The 20,353-nt window shown below is 37.0% G+C and overlaps 1 protein-coding gene across 1 annotated transcript; it reads left to right on the top strand.

Moving 5' to 3' along the window:
• Positions 1–2: 2 nt before the first annotated feature.
• Positions 3–20,169, top strand: QRSL1 (glutaminyl-tRNA amidotransferase subunit QRSL1). The gene is made up of 11 exons (XM_026726661.2): positions 3–216; positions 4,163–4,322; positions 5,426–5,524; positions 7,256–7,352; positions 7,454–7,630; positions 8,584–8,759; positions 8,861–8,973; positions 13,225–13,417; positions 17,093–17,210; positions 18,382–18,587; positions 19,814–20,169. Exons 1-11 carry the CDS (start codon positions 181–183, stop codon positions 20,020–20,022), a joined length of 1,584 nt encoding a protein of 527 aa, XP_026582446.2. The 5' UTR covers positions 3–180; the 3' UTR covers positions 20,023–20,169.
• The last annotated feature ends 184 nt before the right edge of the window (positions 20,170–20,353 follow it).

Raw genomic sequence — 20,353 nt, 5'->3', positions numbered from 1 at the left:
CCCGGACCAATACAAACCAAGCATGCTTTGATGCTGTGAGCGCTACACCAATCAGCGATCTCAATGTTAGAAATGCTTACCAAGATGGATGCCCCCATAGGTGCCTTCCTGCAGTATCAATAACAGAAGTTCGTACAGCGAAGGAAGATTTGCTGGTCCCTCGGAATCTTCCATCCCGGGATGCCGGGAAAGATGCTGCGCTCCTCACTCCGAGAGGTGCGTCGGTTGTTGTTGTTTGGCTGTTCCGGAAGTTATTTCTGTCTCTAGAACTGGGTTCTGCTGCATTTGGGGGAGACGCTTGATGTTCCAAGTATACTTGGCATACAAAAGGGTAGAAATCCAAATTCAGGACTTTCAGGATTGCATGGAGGGTACTGCGTTTCTATGATTATTTTTTTAGGTTGCTCTTGTAGTAAGGGTAAGATAACGGATGTGGGTGATAGAAGAAATCCAGATGACCAGTAGATGACAGCAAAGGGATATGGAAAGTTCAGATAGTAGTTCGTCCGGACTTTTGCAGGGCAAGCTACAATCTTGGTAGTGTAAAAAGAAACCATAAATGCCAGTAGTACACAGAGAGAGAGAGAAACTCAAATAGCTACTTACGCTCAGCATGATACAAATACTTCAGTTTCTCACTAAATCCATACAAAATAAACTATTTATATTTACATAATATAACCCATACAGTTTATATAAAAGTAGCCCCCAGTCTTCCGGTTTGAACTTCTTTGGCGACAGACTGAAACTGCGTCTCTGTGTGGTTTCGATCCATGCTCGCCGCTGGAGCACCCTGAGCCGGCTGGTTTCGGGGCTAAGCCACCCCGTAGAGGTGGTGAAGAGGGGGGAGACTGCCAGCAGGGTTGAGGAGAGCTGCATCTCTCCTTCCCAACTGGCCATTACTCCCTTTCCCGAAGGCAGTTGTAGCAGTGGTCAGAAATGACCACTACAAAGAAGAACTCAAGCAGAAAAGAATGTGCAGGAGGAAGATAAAGAGGAGAAAGTTTTGGTTGACCGGGTCAAACAGCAAAAGCAACAAATAAGGTACCCTGGAATTGAAATTATTAAAAAAAACCCAATAACATTGTTCCCTAAGAAGAAGGAGAGAGAAAAGGAAAAAGATTTGGGGTTTTTTTCCCCTCCTTTTCCTATACTGACAGCTAAGAGACTTAAGCAAGAAATTGGAAAAAAAATCCACTTTGACATTAATAGGCATTTAATGCTGAAAATAAAAAGTAAAAGGGATAATAAAGATTTCTGGATAATTAAAAGCTTTTGAAAACAGGAAAGGAGAGAAAAAGAATAAAAGGACAGGATCTGGAAGGGAGGAGACTGCCTGGAATTAAAAAGAACTTACAGCAAAATCTCAACAAGACTTCCAAAAGATACATCTTAACTGAAACATCGCAACAAAATAGTAAAACCCCAGGAAGAGAAAGTGGAAAAACAAATAAGAAGAAATAGCTTGGGACTCTTTGGATTATTTGGTGATCTCTGGATTCTTGGTTATTGTATTTAAATTACTAAAATCAATCGGGTGGTTGTTTAAAACTGTTTAAAATGGCTCCACTTTTAGAAGAACTGAAAATGGAACTTAAAACGTACAAAGAAGATGCACAAGAAGGGAGAGGTTCTTTTGGCTTCGTATTTCAGTTCTTAGAAATGGAGATTTGGAACTATGAGAAACAACAAGAAATTCCTGCAGAACAAGAAGATTGCAACAAAGAAGAAGCCATCTTTAATGAACAAGTAATCTTAGGTGGGGGGAAAAAAGGAAAGAGGGGAAAGAAAATGGAAAGTTTAAGATTGGGAAAACAATCCCCCCCCCCCAAAATAGAGTGAAAAATAAGTATAAAATCAGAAAGCAACAGAAGAGAGAAATGCAGAAGAGAGAATTAGAAGTAGAGAGACAAGGGGGTAAAAAGGGGAGGGAGAAGATAAGAGGGAAGAAAGAAAGGAAAAGAAGTTATAAAGGACAGAAACAAAATATAGAAAAACAGGGCCTATTTAGAGATAATGGGTGAAAATCTAATGGAAAAAGGGATTCTGCAAAGGTACATAAGATAGTATTGTTATATTAGAAACAGAAATAATTTTAGAAAATATGAAATAATGTATGATTAAAATGTTTGATAAATAACTATCGTAACTCAGTGGAATGCTTGTCAATAAATAAATGTAACAAAATGAATATTTAATGATTTACAAAAAAAGGGAAAAATTAATTATGGAGATTATATGTGTCTTTAAGGAAGTATGATATTTAATTGAAAAGAAATGTTAAAGTTGTTAAGATTTTAATGATTATTAATGATAGAACTGAATTGGAATGGAATGAGGGTTTATAATTACATATATTTATAATCCTTTTTTAAAAAAGAATATAGTGTGTATTGTAAGAATGTACCAAGCAGAATTGGAAGTTATGTATTATGTATTATATTGAAGTCCATAACCTTAAGGTATATACTGAAGTTCAAATAAGAGTTTAATGGATATAATTAAAAGATATAAAGGTGTCATACTCCAATTAGTAACTACAGGAGAAAATTTGTTTAATGAGAAAAGATAATATGAAATTGAAACAGAACAGACAAAAGTATAAATATAATGATTTGAATTGAGATGAGATAATCAAAATAAAATTGAGAAAATTAAAAGAGGGGAAAAACTATATAGAAAATGTAGAATAGTATAAGATGTGGACTAGAACACAAAAATGAGCGTGATGTTTTACTTGTATTTTGTATGTGTGAAAACCCAAATAAAACTTTATTAAAAAAAAAAGTAGCCCCCAGTGAACACAATGAGGTCCTTCACGAACAGGATTATGCTATCTGTAGGTTATTTGTTTAGCATATGGCATATTATACACAGACTAACAGTATAAATTAATGTTTCATTTGTAGGTATATTATTATGCCTTTTTCAATGTGATAATATAATATTCATGTTTGCAAACAGACAACTACATATGTACAAAACTGGGGGGTTGCAAGGGATTACATACTGTATTTGGTTACCTGATACTGCCACGTCGTGATGATATGAGAAGATTTATTAGTAGTTGTACTTAAAAATGGAGCATAGTCTAAGATAGCAGTGGGGACTTGATTCACCAAAAGCAGGAGAAATTAAAAACTCTAATATAGAACAATCCAGGTGGTGTTTGAATACCTTTCTTGTAAGGAAAGCCTTCTTTTGCAGAATATATCAAAAATTCATTCATTTCTACATAAATAAGCATAGGGATTCCATGATTATGTTAATATTCTGGAATGCATTTATTTGTGGATCTCTTATTCCTATTGCCTCTGCAAATACACACACACATACACACACACACACACACACACACACACACACACAGAACTTGTGATTTAAGGTTGAAACTGTAACAGTATGTGAGAATGAAGGACTAAGAGATGCTGCCTAAAAATTATTAAACAAGAGGAGGAGATCTTAGTTGCATAAATAGAGAAAGAAATTTAGAAAAGACCTGCCTTAATGGATCAGGCAATTAATAATCTTCTGCAGGACATCTGTGCTTTCAAATTTGCAGTTTTTGTTAATGTAAATAATATAATAATGAAGTAGAATTAGCTCATCTGGTTGTGTTTACCTGGAGGGAACTGATAGAAATTAATTCATCAGAAAATACCTTGTGTCTTTAGAACTCCCCAAAGAGTACTTAAAAAGGGTTGAATTTCATTTTTTGGCTAGCATTAAGAAATTTGAGAGTTCTTCATATGATCTCCTCTTGTCTTATCATTTGTGTTGGTTTCAGTTATAGGACATGTTAATGCAATCTTAGAAAGAAATGTTGCTAAACTTTATTTCTAAAATATATTTTTTTAAGAGTTTCGGTCCTACTGACCTTGAGGCTCAGTGAAAAAGAATAATCTTACATAAATAGACATTTATCCTGCTGGTACTATGGAATTGATTCACAATACAGATTTGTTACCTAAAATAAATTAATTCTCTATGAATACTAAATGGCTATTATTATATTATATTATATTATCTCTTTTTTCCTTTAATTTTTCATTTCTTTCTCTTTGTATTATTTAGTGTATTTTAATCATCGTAAGTTAGATAAAAGTACTGTATAACTACTACAGTACTTGTATTTTTTTCCTTTTTTTCATTGTCATTTCAGATTTCTGCAGCATTAAAGAAAGGCCATGTCAGTTCAACTGAACTTTGTCAGAAATGTCTCTCGTTAATAAAAACTACCAAATTTCTTAATGCTTACATAACAGTAACAGAAGACACAGCATTAAAACAAGCTCAGGCATCAGATGAGAGATACAGACAAGGTAGGATACTACTACTAAACAGTTGCTCTCTCCTAAAATTGTAAGCCTCTGAGCCTACTATTGTTTCCTCAAGAGAAATAATTAATTAATTATCATAAGAAATATATCACTAAGTTATTTTATTTATACAACAGAAAAATATTCTTCTTTGTTTAAAGTAACTGTCTATGGAGGTTCTGTTTAAAGTAACATTATTTTCCTCTGGGTTTCTCAGAGCTTGTAAATGGCCCACAAATATTTGCTGGTTTAGATGTTGTCATGATCCACAGGAAGAACTTAATATATGAGAGCAGGTAGTTTTTATATCAGATGTTTTTTCATAGATATTCCTTTATCTGAGAGGGATAATTTATTATTGAACCTACGTGTCAATATGAAATTCCAGTAATATACACTTCCCTTTACCTAGAGTTGAAGACTTAGTTCTCACAACAAGCCATAACATGTTTTGTTTCTGTTTAGCATGACATACAGACCCAAGAATATGGCTTATTGTGTTGTATGAATCAAGCCATTATGGCTTAGTTGTGCATATTGTGCATACAGGTAATCCCTGACTTACAACCGATCACTTAGTGACTATTCAAAGTTGCAGTGGATCTCTCCAAGGCTACTTACAACCCAGTTTCAAAGTTCCAATGGCAGCACATGCACATGCATGCACACACGTACACACACACACACCATACCATCATGTGATCGTATGTTACACTTGGCAACCGGCCCCCATTTACAGCTATTTACAGCATCCTGTAAGCATATGATAAAATTTATTACTTTTTTGCTGTAAACCAGCATTAACTTACAGTTTCAAACACCCATAGGGTGCAGTGGGTTTGCTTAACAACCAATGTGTTCTTCTAACAACCACTGCGAAAGATTTGTAAAGCCAGACGTAATCATTGGATGATCTGCTTAATGATTGCGATGCTTTCAACCATATTTCTGGACTTAGTTACAGTTGTAACTTGAGATCTGCCTGTATTGTATTGTAGAGTTCATATTGTATTTTTAAAATCTTTATTTACTATTACTAGCAATATACTCTGAAATAACTCTGACAAAACACTGGTTTAATTATCCTTGTATTCTTCATAATGAAGGTCAGCCATTGGGTGATTTAGATGGTATTCCTGTTGCTGTGAAAGACAACTTCAGCACTGCTGGCATTGAAACAACATGTGCATCCAAGATGTTAAAAGGTAAACTTGATTTAAAAAAAACACAAGTCCACACTTTAGAGCTCCGATTCTTAGTGTCTTAATTGTCTCACATTAATCTAAGAGCTTTAATTGTGAAGCCTTTGATCATTTTGATAGCAATGCCAAAGTTTTGTCATAGGTTTATCAATTGCAAAATAATATTTTCCTATAAAACGTTGAATAAAAAAGTAATGGAGAAAGGTAGGGAGAAAATCCAATACAATTCATAAGAAAAATACAGTTGTTATTTGGCCACAGAATTCAGGTCTTGTGGTTTTTAAGACATTTCAGACTAATTTTTTAGTCTTCAACTGATCTGTGTGGTCAGTAAGTGAGCAGGAAATGGAGTTCTGTCATTAACAGCAGGAAACCAAGCAATGAGTTCCCAGTACCATCTAATTCAAGGATGAAATTGCTGGTTTCCTGATGCTATGGGCAAGGCAACAACAGGATTAAAAACAATTTTTTATGTAGAATCATGGGACCATAGATAGCTGCCTACCATTGAAGCAGATCAAGGGTTCATGTAACCAAGTTTTAAGCATGTTCAGTAGCAGAATTTCTCTCTGCTTCAGAGACAAATTTTTCTATCCCTGTCTCAGATAACAGATTGAAATTGAAGTCTTGCAAATCACATGCTGTAAGACTGAGCCATGTTTCTTATTTGTGGAGTCTGCTTGGAATGATTGAATTCTGCGTTATTGATTTAATAAATTTGTTGCCCATCTCACTGCAAGGTGACACTTTTTATATTATACTTTTTTTGTTCCAGACAAATTTTTGATGTACATAGTTACATTGTTGTAACTACATAACTTGTAAGTTTCAATTGAAATCCACTGTTATTTTTCTGCCTATGGAATAGCTCCGCCAGCAGAACTGGATTCCTTTCTGAAGCCTCATCCCATTTGTATTTTGCAGGAAGAGGAAAGAAAAGCTGCATTGTAAAAAGCAGAAATTTGCTCCTGTGATGTGGATGCAGTCCAAAGTGCGGCATTGATTTTATAGTTTGAACTTCCCTCGCGACAGGATATCATAATAGTATATCATATATCATGGTAGCGCAGTGGTTTGAATCAGTGGTGGTATTCAAATTTTTTTACTACTGGTTCTATGTGCGCGGCAGGAGAATGTTACCGCAAAATCCCATTCCCTCCACACCCAACTAACCTACTTTCCAGCTCCATTCTCCTGTGCAGGGCAACAAAAGAAGACCCAGCCAATCACCTGGGACTCGGGAGGCAGAGAATAGATGGGGGTGGAGCCAGTCAGAGATGATATTTGCTGGTTCTCAGAACTACTCAAAATTTCTGCTACCAGTTCTCCAGAACTGGTCAGAACCTGCTGAATACCACTTCTGGTTAGAATGCAGTACTGCGGGGTAACTCTGACTCACATTCCCAGGAGTTGGATTCTGTCGATCCTGACAGTGCTCAAGGCTGATTCAGCCTTCCATCCTTCCGAAGTTAGTAAAATGAAGACCCAGAGTGTTGGGTGGGGGGGGCAGCGATATGCTGACTCTGTAAACTGCTTAGAGATGTCTGTAAAAGCACTGTGAAGCAGTATATAAGCCTAAGTGCTATTCCTATTATGCACTGCCTTTTTTGACTGAAGACTCAAAAATCAATCAGATGTATCGGATGAATAAAATATATTCGCAATGGTAAAACACTCTCAATTGTCACAAGATAGAATCCTTAGCCAATCCAATATTTACCTTTTTTTTTTCAGGTTATATCCCACCATACAATGCGACAGTAGTTCAAAAATTGCTGGATCAAGGAGCTGTACTGCTTGGAAAAACAAATCTAGACGAATTTGCCATGGGGTAAGTTGAATTAAATTCTTGAAAGGCAAAAAAAATAATAATAATAGCCCGCTTAATAATTCACAATTCTTAAAATTTCCTTTTCAACTTGCTCATCCTAGGTCTGGAAGTACAGATGGGGCATTTGGGCCAGTGCGGAACCCCTGGAGTTATTCAAGGCAGTACAGAGAAAAATGTGCACCAACCTCCCTTGCTCAACACGACGATACCAGCTGGCTGATAACTGGAGGGAGCTCTGGCGGCAGTGCTGCTGCGGTGTCCTCTTTCACATGCTTTGCGTAAGAGGATCTCACAACCTTGACTTTCGAACATGATAATACAAGTAGACCTCGGCTTAGAACAGCGTGACAACAGAGTGACCGTTCAAAGTTACAACGGCACTGAAAAAAGCAACTTACGACTAGTTTCCAGACTTACGACCATTATAGCATCCCTATGATCATGTGATCAAATTTCAGATGCTTGGTAATTGACTGATACCGGTATTTATGATGCTTGCAGTATCCCAGGGTCACTTGATCCCCTTTTGAGACCTTCTGACAAGCAAAATCAGTGGGGAAGCCAGATTTAGTGAGCAACAATTTGACTAATTTAACAGCTGCAGTGATTCTCTTACTTTTAAGTGCACTTACCGTAACTGCGGCAAGAAAGGTCGTAAAATGGGCCAAACTCACTTAACAGCTGTTTCGCTTAACAACAGAAATATTGGGCTCAATGGGGATCATAAGTCGAGGACTACTTGCAGCAGGGCTAAGTACCATTTCAAGTTCTTTCCAAATTATAATGGAATTAAAGATACAGTGGAATACAAACATGCCTCTTCTAAGAGCTGAAAGGTGAATGGTCCAGTGCAAAATTGCAGGTTGGTCACACACATTTTAACTGTAGCTTGTCTGTTTCTGCTCAGCAGATGACAATATCAGGTCAATCTTGTCAGATCAGACATACTTAATTTGTGGATAGAAGGCCATCAGTAAATTTCAGAGCATCAGGATAGGGTGAAAATAAAAAATAAAATACCAGAAGGTAATGGTAAAGCACCTGTGTTTGTATTATTGTTGAGAAAACTCAATGAAATCCTCAAGAGTTAACTGGAAGGAAATATAATTACATGTGTATTCATTCATTCAAAAATGGCTTTCAGAAAACAGATATAAAAGGAGAGTCTAATGGGATACAGTTTTTTATTTGTTTCTGATTTCCATGAGTTTCTTTTTAAATTCAATTACAGGGCTCTGGGATCTGATACAGGAGGTTCCACAAGAAATCCAGCCTCCCTCTGTGGAGTTGTCGGCCTAAAGCCCAGCTATGGCCTCATTTCCCGCTATGGTCTCATCCCACTTGTGAACTCAATGGATGTCCCAGGCATTTTAACCAGATGTGTTGATGATGCAGCTGCTATGTTAGGTACAACAATTATATGTTTCCTTAGGCGTTTGTCCCAAGTTAAGTCTAGTTTAGCAGTTCTCTTTTTCCTGTTATGTCATGTGCTATTCCATTTCTTTCAGGTGTTCTTGGTGGGCACGACCCAAAAGATTCAACCACAGTGCAAGATCCCTTTTGTCCATTTCAGCTATCAAACTTGATAGATATGAAGAATCTTTGCATTGGGGTTCCTAAGGTAAATTGGCTGTATGATTAGTGAGCATTAAGTTACATTAAATGTATTACTAAATTGCATTAAATTAAGAAATTAGTGAGCATTAAGTTAGTGACCTCTAAAGATTAATTTAAATTAAATTAAACATGTGAGCATATCCTTCGATCTTTGTTTCATGTTTTCAACCTACAAAGGTGCTAAGGCCAGTATGGGAGACAGAAACCCTGGGCCTGTCCAAATCTTGCAGCTTCTGCCAGTCTTAAAATGATGAAAAGTCAGAGATAGTGGGAATTTAATAGGTGTTTCTTTACACAGGTTCCTTATTCCTAGTTTAACTAGTACAACACTAATTGTATTATTTGGCATTAAGTTTTGTGTTGATTGTACTGATTCAGCATCATTTACTCAAAATAAAGTGAAATGTAAGCTTTTTCTACCTTTTTATGGCAGATGTGACTCCAGATATTACTAAACTAATCTCGCAGGATCCAATCTGGGTTGGTTACCGGGACCAGAGTTTGAGAAAGAAATTCCCTGAAGATGGGCTCTAGCACGAGTCTGAAAGCTCAAAAGACTAAAATCTCTGGTCCCACTGACCGACCCGGATTGGATCCTGCAAGTGTCAGGATTCCTGTGATTGCCCTAATTAAATCATGAGCTTCGAGGCAAGCTTCAAAAGAAACCAAAAGATTTATTAGGAGCAACATGTCCGGCATTAACCTGTATGAAGCCAACTCTGGCATACATAATTTACAGTCACCTGTGACCCTATTTCCCCCCTCCCCCCTGGGTGTGTCATAAATCAGATTCTCCAATGAAGCTGTTCACCGGGCCAGGTGGCATTAATCACGTTCTCCAATTAAGGATTTTTGTGGGCAGAAGATCCGATAGCTTAGCTACAAACCGTGTAAGATAAGTGTTGGAATGTCTTTTGGTTTTAAACTGCCTCACTGCTCCTTCAGATTTCCTTCCCCCCCCACCTCCCTTGTTTATAGCAACTCTAAAACAGGCATAGGAATGCTTTACGAGTTGACAGCAAGATTAGTTTAGTAAAATTGGGAGACATATTTTCCACTGACCCAGATTGGATTCTGCAACATTATCCTGGGACCCATATTTGTTTTCATTTGTAAACTAATCTTCCCAGCAGCATCAGGCACTACTGGCAACTGTGATTGATGCTACAAGTTATAGTTCACAATACATGAAACGTACTATAACCATCTCATATTTCAAGAATAAAAACATGTATTGCATGTTTTAGAGAGGATTATGAAAGATTTGGTTGTATTGTGATAACTCCAAATGTCTTTCGGTCTTCTAAAGAGAAAGATGCCGGTACCAGAATAAAAATATAAAGGGAATGTGTGGCATTTTTCTTTTAAAACTTTTTTGTTCTGTATAAAAATTTAAATTTCAAAACCAAAATCTTGTGTTCAAAACTCATTTTTGTAGATAATGAAGTTCACATTCTGAACGTAAGACCAAAGCCTGTGATTTATAATTTTTCCTTCTCTACTTAAATAAATTGAGAATCTTTTTTTTTTTAAATGTAAATACAAATTTCTCCAAGGGCACTCTCCAGACATCGAGAATTTCACTACCATGATTCCTAGCCACATGGCCATAGAAGAATAGAATAGATAGAATTCTATATTGGCCAAGTGTGGTTGGACACACAAGGAATTTGTCTTGGTGCAAATACACTCAGTATACATAAAAGAAAAGATATATTAGTCAAGAATCATTCTTGAGATTTATGAGAACTGGAATCCATATACCTGGAGAGTGTCCAGATTGATGGAGGCTATTAAAAAGAATTCACTGTACTATTACAGAAAAAAAAGCATGCGAACATGCCATTGGAGCATGTTAAAAACAACCTTTATTTAATGAACATGGCTGAAATGGCAGCTTATTCTGTGTAGCATCCATTTGCTATTGGCATTTCTGCACATTAATGTTCTTCAGAATTATTTGTTACAAAAAAAATAAATAAGAGGATGGTGCTAGATTTAATAATTATGTAACAGAAGAACAATATTAAAACTTCATAAATTTCTATCGTTTCTATATCATAGCATATCTTTGTCTCTTTAACAAATGTATACAAATGTGATTCTGGACTACATATAATGCATAAAAACAACTAACACATAAAATATTAAGTAAAAGCAGAAAAAAATAATTCAGGATAACGGGAGAGACGACTATCATTGTACATGACACTCATCTCAAGGGGAATAGCATTCTGTACTCTTCAAGGACAGCCCCATGAAGAGCTCATTGTAGTAATGCCTCCTAGCGATGAGCAGGGCATGAGTAACTGTGAGTAAAGCCACCGTTTAGAAGATGTATGCTCTTTAAAGCTTCTTAAGCCTATTTTAGGATTTATAAAATGTCTTAGAACAAGTCCTTAGCATTGTTATTCATTTCATACTTAATGACTGCTATTACTTAATATTAGTTAATATCATTCTTGTTCCCTGAGCAAAAGCCCTTGTTATCCCAGGATTTTCCAAAATGTAAGTTGACTCTGAGATGGGCTGCAGTTTAATATCAAATTCACAGCCATCTTGGCTGCCCTGTATAGAGACTATCCCTAATACAGGTAATCCTCAACTTACAACAGTTCATTTAGTGACCATTCAAAATTACCACGGCACTGAAAAGGATGACTTATGACTGTTTTTCACACTTACGACTTTTGTAGTAGCCCCATGATCATGAGAACAAAATGGTTGGGCAACTGGTTCATACTTCTGACTGTTGCTGTGTGCCCCATGGTCATGTGAATCCCTTTTGTGACCTTCTGACAAGCAAAGTATCATGCTACTAATTTATCCACTGCAGTGATTCACTTAACAACAGTGGTAAGAAAGTTGGTAAAATAGGGCAAAACTCACTTAGCAAATGTTTCACTTAACAAGACAAATTTTGGGTCCAATTGTGGTCGTAAGGACTACCTGTACAGAATTAGAAATAAGGTATAATCCAGAGAGAAATTTCACTCTCAAACACAGGACCTTTCATTGTCATCCCACAATTCACTTGAATTCACTTGAGTATTTTTGACATTTTCAGATCAGATGAACCCTATGAAATGTGGCTGGTTGTTTATAACAGAGGTCGCCAACCAGTGGTCCACAGCCCACTGGTGGGCCATGAGAAAATTTTGGTGGACCGCAGAGAAATCTCAACACCAGAGCAGCCCCCCCAAAGCAATTAATCCAGGCTGCGCAGAAACAGAAGGCTGCACCACCCACATGGCCCATGGGAACCGTCCCCGCCCACTCACTCCTTACCCAGCAAACTTGCCTGCTAAATTGCTATTTTTCCTTTTTTTTTTTTTTCCAACCAACAGCTGTTCTGCTGTGCCGGGAGATTTAGATTAGCTAGAAAGCAGGAAATGGTTGGATTTCTTACTTTCTAGCTCATCTTTAGATCTTCGGCTCTGCTTTTAAGCACAGCCAAACTTCCCTTAGGACTGAAGGTTCTATTGTTCAGTGCAGACTCATGGCAAGCAAATTTTATGTGACAGACTGAGCTAGCCAATGGCAGATAGATAGATAGATCACTGAATGAATCTGTGATTCTGTGAGCAACTCAATCTGTCTGTCTGCTTTGCCTGATCTGGGGTAAAAGTTGCTCTTTTTAAATAAAAAAATTAAATATTTATATACATGGTGTGTTGTGAGTTAATTTTGTGAGTTTGCTTGCTAGTAAATTTTATGTGACAGACTGAGCTAGCCAATGGCAGATAGATCTCTGAATGAATCTGATTCTGTGAGCAACTCAATCTGCCTGCTTTGCCTGATTTTGGGTAAAAGTTGCTCTTTTTTAATAAAAAATTCAATAGTTAAATACATGGTGTGTTGTGAGTTAATTTTATGAGTTTGCTTGCAAGCAAATGTTATGTGACAGACTGAGCTAGCCGATGGCAGATAAGATAGATCTCTGAATGAATCTGTGATTGAGCAATTCAATCTGCCTGCCTGCTTTGCCTGATTTTGGGTAAAAGTTGCTCTTTTTTATAAAAAAAATCACTATTTATATAAATATTTATAATATTTACATACAAGCCATGCCCAGCCAGTCACCTGACCACCAAGGCACACCTACAAATTAGGCCACGCCCACAGAACCAGTTAGTGGCCCCTGGGATTTAAAATTATGAGTTTGGTGGTCCCTGAGGTCCAAAAGGTTGGCAACCCCTGGCTTATAACATCTTGCTTTCTCCTCCTTCCCTCCCTCCCTCCCTCCCTTTTCCAGGAATACCATGCTGCAGGGTTATCTGATGAGACTCTAGCCGTGTGGTCCAAGGCAGCTGACCTCTTTAAGAGGGCTGGAGCTAAAGTGATGGAAGTGAGCCTGCCCCATACTTCCTATTCCATTGTCTGTTACCATGTGTTATGTGCAGCAGAGGTAGCTTCTAATATGGCTCGATTTGATGGTCTGGAGTATGGTAAGCCTTCTCACTGCTGAATATTAAGTCGTCTCTTAAATATTCACATTTAGTATATTTGCAACCAAACTCTATGCAGTAAAAATCTTAATAACAAAAGATAATATATTATTAAGAATGTCGGTTCTTTAATTGACAATTTATTTGGCAATTCATAAGGGCCCTTTAAAATAAGACTTCTAAGTAGCCTTCATTCTTATAATAACTTGTTCACCTGCCTAAACCTAAGGAAGCTTGCCAGCTACAGCAATGTGACAAGAGTTGCATTCACACAATGTGTAAAGCCTATACTGTTATTTGTAAAAAAAAAAAAAAAAAGCCAGCTACACACAACCAGGTAAAGCAAAGTCAAATCAGTTATATCATGGCTTAGGTTGGGTATGTGAGAGAGAGCCAGTTTTGTCTTGTAATTAAAGGACTATGTGCAGAAATCCAAGTTCCAGACTTCCTTTGGCCTACCAGTTGAGTGACCTTGGACCAGCCACTCTCCCTTTAACCCTACAAAGAAGGCAAGGGCAAACTATGCCATGCAGGAGTGAGTATTAGTCAAGAGTCAATAAATAAAAATATATTGTTGGTTGATGATACAGGAAATAAAACATTTTAATAGGAGGAATCTGATATCTGGCATATCTCTCTAATCGTATACTAAAGTTTAAGATAACAACAGGAATAATGGATTTAATGTTTTATGAATATGAGTAATGTTCTGAGACATTCCAGGAAGTTATACTGCAATCTTTTTGTTTTGAGTGACCCTGGTACAAAAATAATTCTAATTCTGATTGTGGATTTGTTGATAATTTGGTACCTAGCAGTGAAAAACATAATTGGAAATAATGGCCTCAGAAATTAGAGAAAACCAGTACCAGGCTACAATAGGATTAGAGAAGAAAAGTTCTACATTAACCTTTCTTAGAGTATCTCACTTAGATATAGATGTAGAAAATATTTAGACCTGGATGGATAATCTAGTTAGGCCCTGCTAACTGTAGAAAACTGCAACAATGGAAGATTTTGAAGAAGTCTTCAAAAAAAAAAACAAGAAAATCCAGTTACCTCCTGAAAAAAGCACTTTTGGAATAGAAGATTTTGCATTCAAAGTCAAAGCCAAATATTTTAAAATTCATCAACCTGCATGAAAAAAAATTGAGCTTTTTATGTACACCTGTCTATGAATCATATCTCATAGAATGAGGATAATTAAATACATGAGGATCCACTAATATGTTCCAGAATAACAAACAACTTATAAAGAGTTGCCAACTCTGAACCAGTAATGAAATAATTGTTTAATTATAGGTGACCAAATCTGTGCCATAGCTTTTTTATAATAAGAAAAGTCTCGTTGAATTGAGTTGGGGCTTGATGAATGGTGGAAATAACTTTATTATGTTTTGGAAATATTTTGGAAATATTGTCTCAGGTTTGTCCTTTGAGGAATGATTTGATTACAACAAAAATACAGTCTTAAACTCAACTGTGTCCTGTACTCAAATCTAACTGAAAAATAAATACAGTGTTACTGAAACTATGCAATTCTGAATCATTCCTGCTTGATAACATTTTCCCTTGTGCTTATTAAGTTCTCTGAGCATCGATATTGTCCATTCAGCATCTTGACCATTAATTTTTTGTGCCCAGCATTTGATTGAAGAGAAGAACGACAAAGCTAGGACATATTCCTTGAATTCAGAATATTTATTTCAATGTATAAAACACTGCATTGCACAACTGATGTTACAGGGCCATTGTTTGCTTAATGCCTTATGCTAGGCTAATTTTGGAAATACTTCATTCTAAATTTATTTATGAGCCACAGTGGCACAGTGGTTAGAATGCAATACTGCAGGTTACTTCTACTGACTGCTGGCTGCCAATAGTTCAACAGTTCCATTCTCACCAACTCAAGGTTGACTCAGCCTTCCATCCTTCCGAAGTGGGTAAAATGAGGACCCAAATTGGTTGGAGCAATATGCTGACTCTGTAAACCACTTAGAGATGGCTGTAAAGCACTATGAAGCAGTATATAAGTCTAAGTGCTATTGCTATTTAAAACATTATAACCAACTCTGGGTGGCTTGCAATCACAAGTCAAAACAACATACAAAACCATATTGAACTATAAAACTAAACATATTATACCATTAAAAACAACAAAAACCCGATGCCAAGTCAACTTCTAATGTGCAATTATCCAATCTTATCCCAGTGCTTGGGGGGAAAGCCAGGTCTTATGGAAGGCTGGGAGGATAGAGGCTATGAACCTCGGGGCAGAGTGCTCCATTGGGCAGAGGCTGCCACAGAAAAGGCATACTTCCTAGCTTCTCCATTAGATGGCAGTATTGAAGGGAAGGAACTAGGACCTTGCGCGCTTAATGTTTACCAAATCCACAGTGATTGTAATATGATAAAATATGGAGCCCCAGTATATGTAGAGCTCTTTTCTACTCTGTATAGAATTGTTTTGAGAAGTTTTCATAATTTGCACTATTGAATAGGGATATAGAAAATTTAATTGGATTATTACATCTGGATTAAACGAAGGTACAATGAAGCCTATTTCTTGATCATTTATTTCGTGTATCTTTTTATCTTTGTGGAAAAAATAAAGTAGGAACCAAAGTTCCAGGCAAGCCTTGTTTTCAAATCTTGGTTTAATGTTGGCATGTAAATCTTGCCTTGTTTCAATATACTGTATTAACCCTAGTATTCTAGGTAAGGTATCAATGGGAACTGCACTTAATTTTAGCTCTCGCTCTCTCTCATTTTCCTTCTTCAGCAAGAATCAGGAAAAAGAGACATAAAAAGGTCACATTTAATCATCTTTGGGGAGGATTTCCATCTCTTTGTACCATCCTTTTTGTGCAACAAATATTTGGTGAAAAAGATTCAGCTCAGTCCTTCTAACTGCTAGATCAGGTGTCAACTGTTAAAACCCATGTAAAATGTTTAGCTTTTGGGCTCAGGGTAGGCTGCTGGAGGTTTGCATGGGTTCGGGAGAGCCCCTAGCTAAGATTCTGTGCAGTTTGGAGAACCCCCAAATCCCATTCCTGGCTGGCCCCACCCACCACCCCTCCCCTCCCAGGAGTCCCCACACGGCCTGTTTTGGATGCAGGTAAGTGTAGGACGTGCTCAGAGGCTCAGGGAGGGCAAAAAATGGGCCTCGTGGAAGTTCGGGAAGGTAGGTAATGGGCCTGTTTCCGGCTTCCAGAGAGCCTCCGGAGCCTGGGGAGTCCCTTTTCGCCCTCCCGGAGGCTCGAGGAAAACCTCTGGAACCTGGGTAGGGAAAACAACACACACACACACACTGTGGTGCAAGAGGCCAACTCGATTACACCCACCGTGGCCACACCCACCCAGCAACTGGGCAGAGAACCTATTGCTAAAATTTTAATGGAATGTAACGGGTTTACCAACAATAAGTCAGTTTGATAGCTTTTTATGCTGAATGGGATTGTGTAGTTCACGGGTGTCAAACTTACCATATCTCACTGATATGTCATGTGACATATTGTGACATTTTTTTCCCTTTGCGGAGTTGAGGTAGGCATGGCCTGTGTGTGACGCATCCGGCCCACAGGCCGCCAGTTTGACACTCCTGGTGTAATTTAATCAGCTTTGAATGTTTTGGGGATATATTTGTCAACTGCTGATTGCTTCTTCTCCTTTTAGGGCATCGCAGCAGTGCTGAGCAGTCCACAGAAGCTTTGATGGCAGCCACACGCCGAGAAGGTTTTAATGATGTTGTAAGGGGAAGAATTCTATCGGGCAACTACTTCTTGCTAAAACAGTACGTTTCACACATTTGAAAGCTCAATGTTACAAAACCGAGGTTTTACTTGTTGTTCAATTCAAACCACAAGTACCACAAGGTACAAGATATTTTCATCTTGTCAAAATTTTGATTACGTAACCATAGCAATGCTGCAATGGTCATAAATGTGAAAAACAATGATACATCACTTTTGTCACTGCCACTGTAATTTTGAATGGTCACTAAACAAAAGATTGTAAATCAAGGACTACCTGTATCATAAAACTATGCATAATCCAGTAGGTCAAGAATTTATTTTATTTGTTAGGGGAACTCCCAATATGTGCAAAGACTTGCTTACTATCCTCCCTTTGCAGCCCCATTAAGATGACTGAATAAAAGGAAACTTCCAGTGGTGTTAACGTTTATATTCAAAAAGTTATTTTATATCTTTAAATCAGGGGCACGTATAGCTCCTAATCCCCAAAGTTCACCCATTCTTTTAATAAAGAACTTGAAGCACCCCAGTTGTTAATAAACTGAAACTCTGAGAGAGATGGGTGGTTAAAGATAGGGCGTATAAAAATAAACTTTCAGCGTCATTAGTAAGCAGAGGCAATAGTGATCATTGCTGGAGCTGAAGGCTCAGTGGCATGGATGGGTGATGCTAGGTGTTTAGAGATGGCCTGATAATAAGTTCAAGAGTCAAATATCTGGGGGTATCCCAATAATTAGAATAATTAGTTTGGGAAACTGCAATATGAAAGTATCTAGGGTCCACTAGTATGGAGTGGGTTCAAGGAGAAAAAGACTGTTAGATATCTGGAAAGGTACAGAATACGTGGTAGCATCGCTGAAAGACATGTGTTAAAGTTCAGAACTATATATCAAGTAGTAGTAAAATGCTACTTACCTCTGCAATTGACGCACTGTTGAATTGTGAGTGCTTGTTACAGCATTTTATGTCTATCTTTAGCAATAAACTTCACTATCAAACTTTTCAGACTGTGTTAAAACAGATACTGTCCTATTGACAGGTTGAGGCCAGTATCACGAAGTGTTGGCCCATGGTTTTGTTTTTGTAATAGTTTTAGAAATATCGGTGCCCTGCTTCAAAGTATAGCCGTCCACCGATTGCCTAGCCAGCTGGAAAACTAGAATAATGGTTCACTGTACATTTTGGGTTTCTTCCTCCCTTCCCTTTTAGAAATTATGAGAATTATTTCATCAAAGCTCAGAAAGTAAGAAGACTCATAGCCACTGATTTTGCAAAACTCTTCCATTCTGGTGTGGATATACTACTCACCCCAACTACCTTGAATCAGGCTATCTTGTACCAAGAATTCATCAAGGAAGACAATAGGACTCGCAGCACACAGGATGATCTCTTCACTCAGGCTGCCAACATGGCCGGTAAAAAAAGTGGAAGTTTTTATTGTAGGCACTCTTTGTTTTGTGAATTAAAACCAGGCAGCAATTGTTTCAATCAATAGGTAAAAGCTTCCAACCTTCAGGAAAATCTGGTCCCTTACAAAACATATTCACTGTAGAGTTTCCCATCATAACACTAAGTGACAATACAATATTTATTTTTATTTATTTACTTAAAATGTCTGTGTAGTCACCCATTTTCTAGCCAGTTCTGGGCATTTCCCAATGAAAAGTTAAAACAACAAAAAAAACCATATTAACACTGAAAAAACTAAACACATTAAAACGTTAAATACGACAAAAACCAGGCACCAAGTCAGACTTCCAATGGACAGTCAGATGAGATTAACCTTAGCTTACTTTATACTGCAATCTTCTACTTGTAGCTATTCAAAATATTGCTAATTTGAGTAAATCCCTATAGTAAGTCAACTGAAAATTTGCAAAATTACATTTGATTTTTTTCAGATAATCTTGATCAGAAAAAAAAAAACCCAAAACAAGAAGGAGGAAATATGTAGTGATGTTTATGTCATGAGGAGTTTTTAGGGTATATGTAATTGTAACAAGAACTCCTGAATTTTGGTTACAGCAGTACTCTGCCAAAGCTTGATCAATTGTGTCTTTGAGTATGTTTGTATGCAATTTTCTAAATTAACAAGTATGAGCAAATAAATATGTGGTTGCTGAATTTACCCATTTAGGAAAGGGATAATTTGTTGGGATGAAACCCACATGAAAAAACCCAAAACATTTTCAAGTGATTTTTCATATTAGTTTATCAAAGCAGCAGTTAGTGCATAATGAGTGAGAAATTTAATTCAGTATATTTGGAACTTTAATCTGAAGCTATCATGATGAATAGTTAGGAAGAATATTTGAACCTCAGAATGATGAAACCTTGCTCTTGTCCTAATAAAGGACAATTTGCATCAACCATCCATATTTCTTCCAAGACACTAGAGATATACAATATTAGTTTAGATATTATGTAATAATAAATAGTTATCAATGCTTATAAATGAAATGTTTTAAGAAGAAATGAAGGTTGGGTTTTTTAATCTTAATTAAATACAGCTTGAAAAGCTACAAAACTAAATTAAATATTTGCCTTTAAGAGAGAGAGATACTTTTGCTTTAGTCTTTCTGTTGTACTGTGTGTTCCTTATCAGACAATGCAAAGAAAGAAATGTTTGTTTGTCTTTCAGGGTTGCCAGCTGTAAGTGTTCCTTCAGCCCTCTCAGAAAAGGGCTTGCCGATTGGATTGCAATTTATTGGCCGTGCTTTTCATGAGCTACAGCTCCTCACCGTAGCCAGATGGTTTGAAACACAGGTGCAATTCCCTGCCTTAGACCTAGAAGGAATTATGGATCCTCTTGATACTATGTCTCACCAGAAGTCAGCATTTTTTTCATGAGCAATGATGGGACACTTTATTATTTATACAATAAAAAAAGATTTAGAAGAGTACAAATCTCTGTGTATCAAAGCTTTCAATGTACTATTTTTTTATAAACGAAACACTTCTCATTGAAGATTTAATAAAGACTTACTAAAATGCAGAGTTAGATTATCCAGATTATTTATTGAGCAATCACACTGATTTCAAGTTTAGAACTGATAGTTTCTAAAGCACTGTTAAGTAAAAGGCTAGTTGATTTTTACAAAGCAGTAGTTAAATTTCACAGATGATTGCTAATGTGAGTGAAAAGGGTTGACATTCTGTTTATTATTCCAAAGTGCTAGGC

Source organism: Pseudonaja textilis, chromosome 1 (genome assembly GCF_049901715.1).
Source record: "Pseudonaja textilis isolate UNSWEBS1 chromosome 1, rPseTex1.2, whole genome shotgun sequence".
In the NCBI taxonomy this organism is placed as follows: Eukaryota; Metazoa; Chordata; class Lepidosauria; order Squamata; family Elapidae; genus Pseudonaja; species Pseudonaja textilis.
This window is presented reverse-complemented; position numbering and strand designations above follow the sequence as displayed.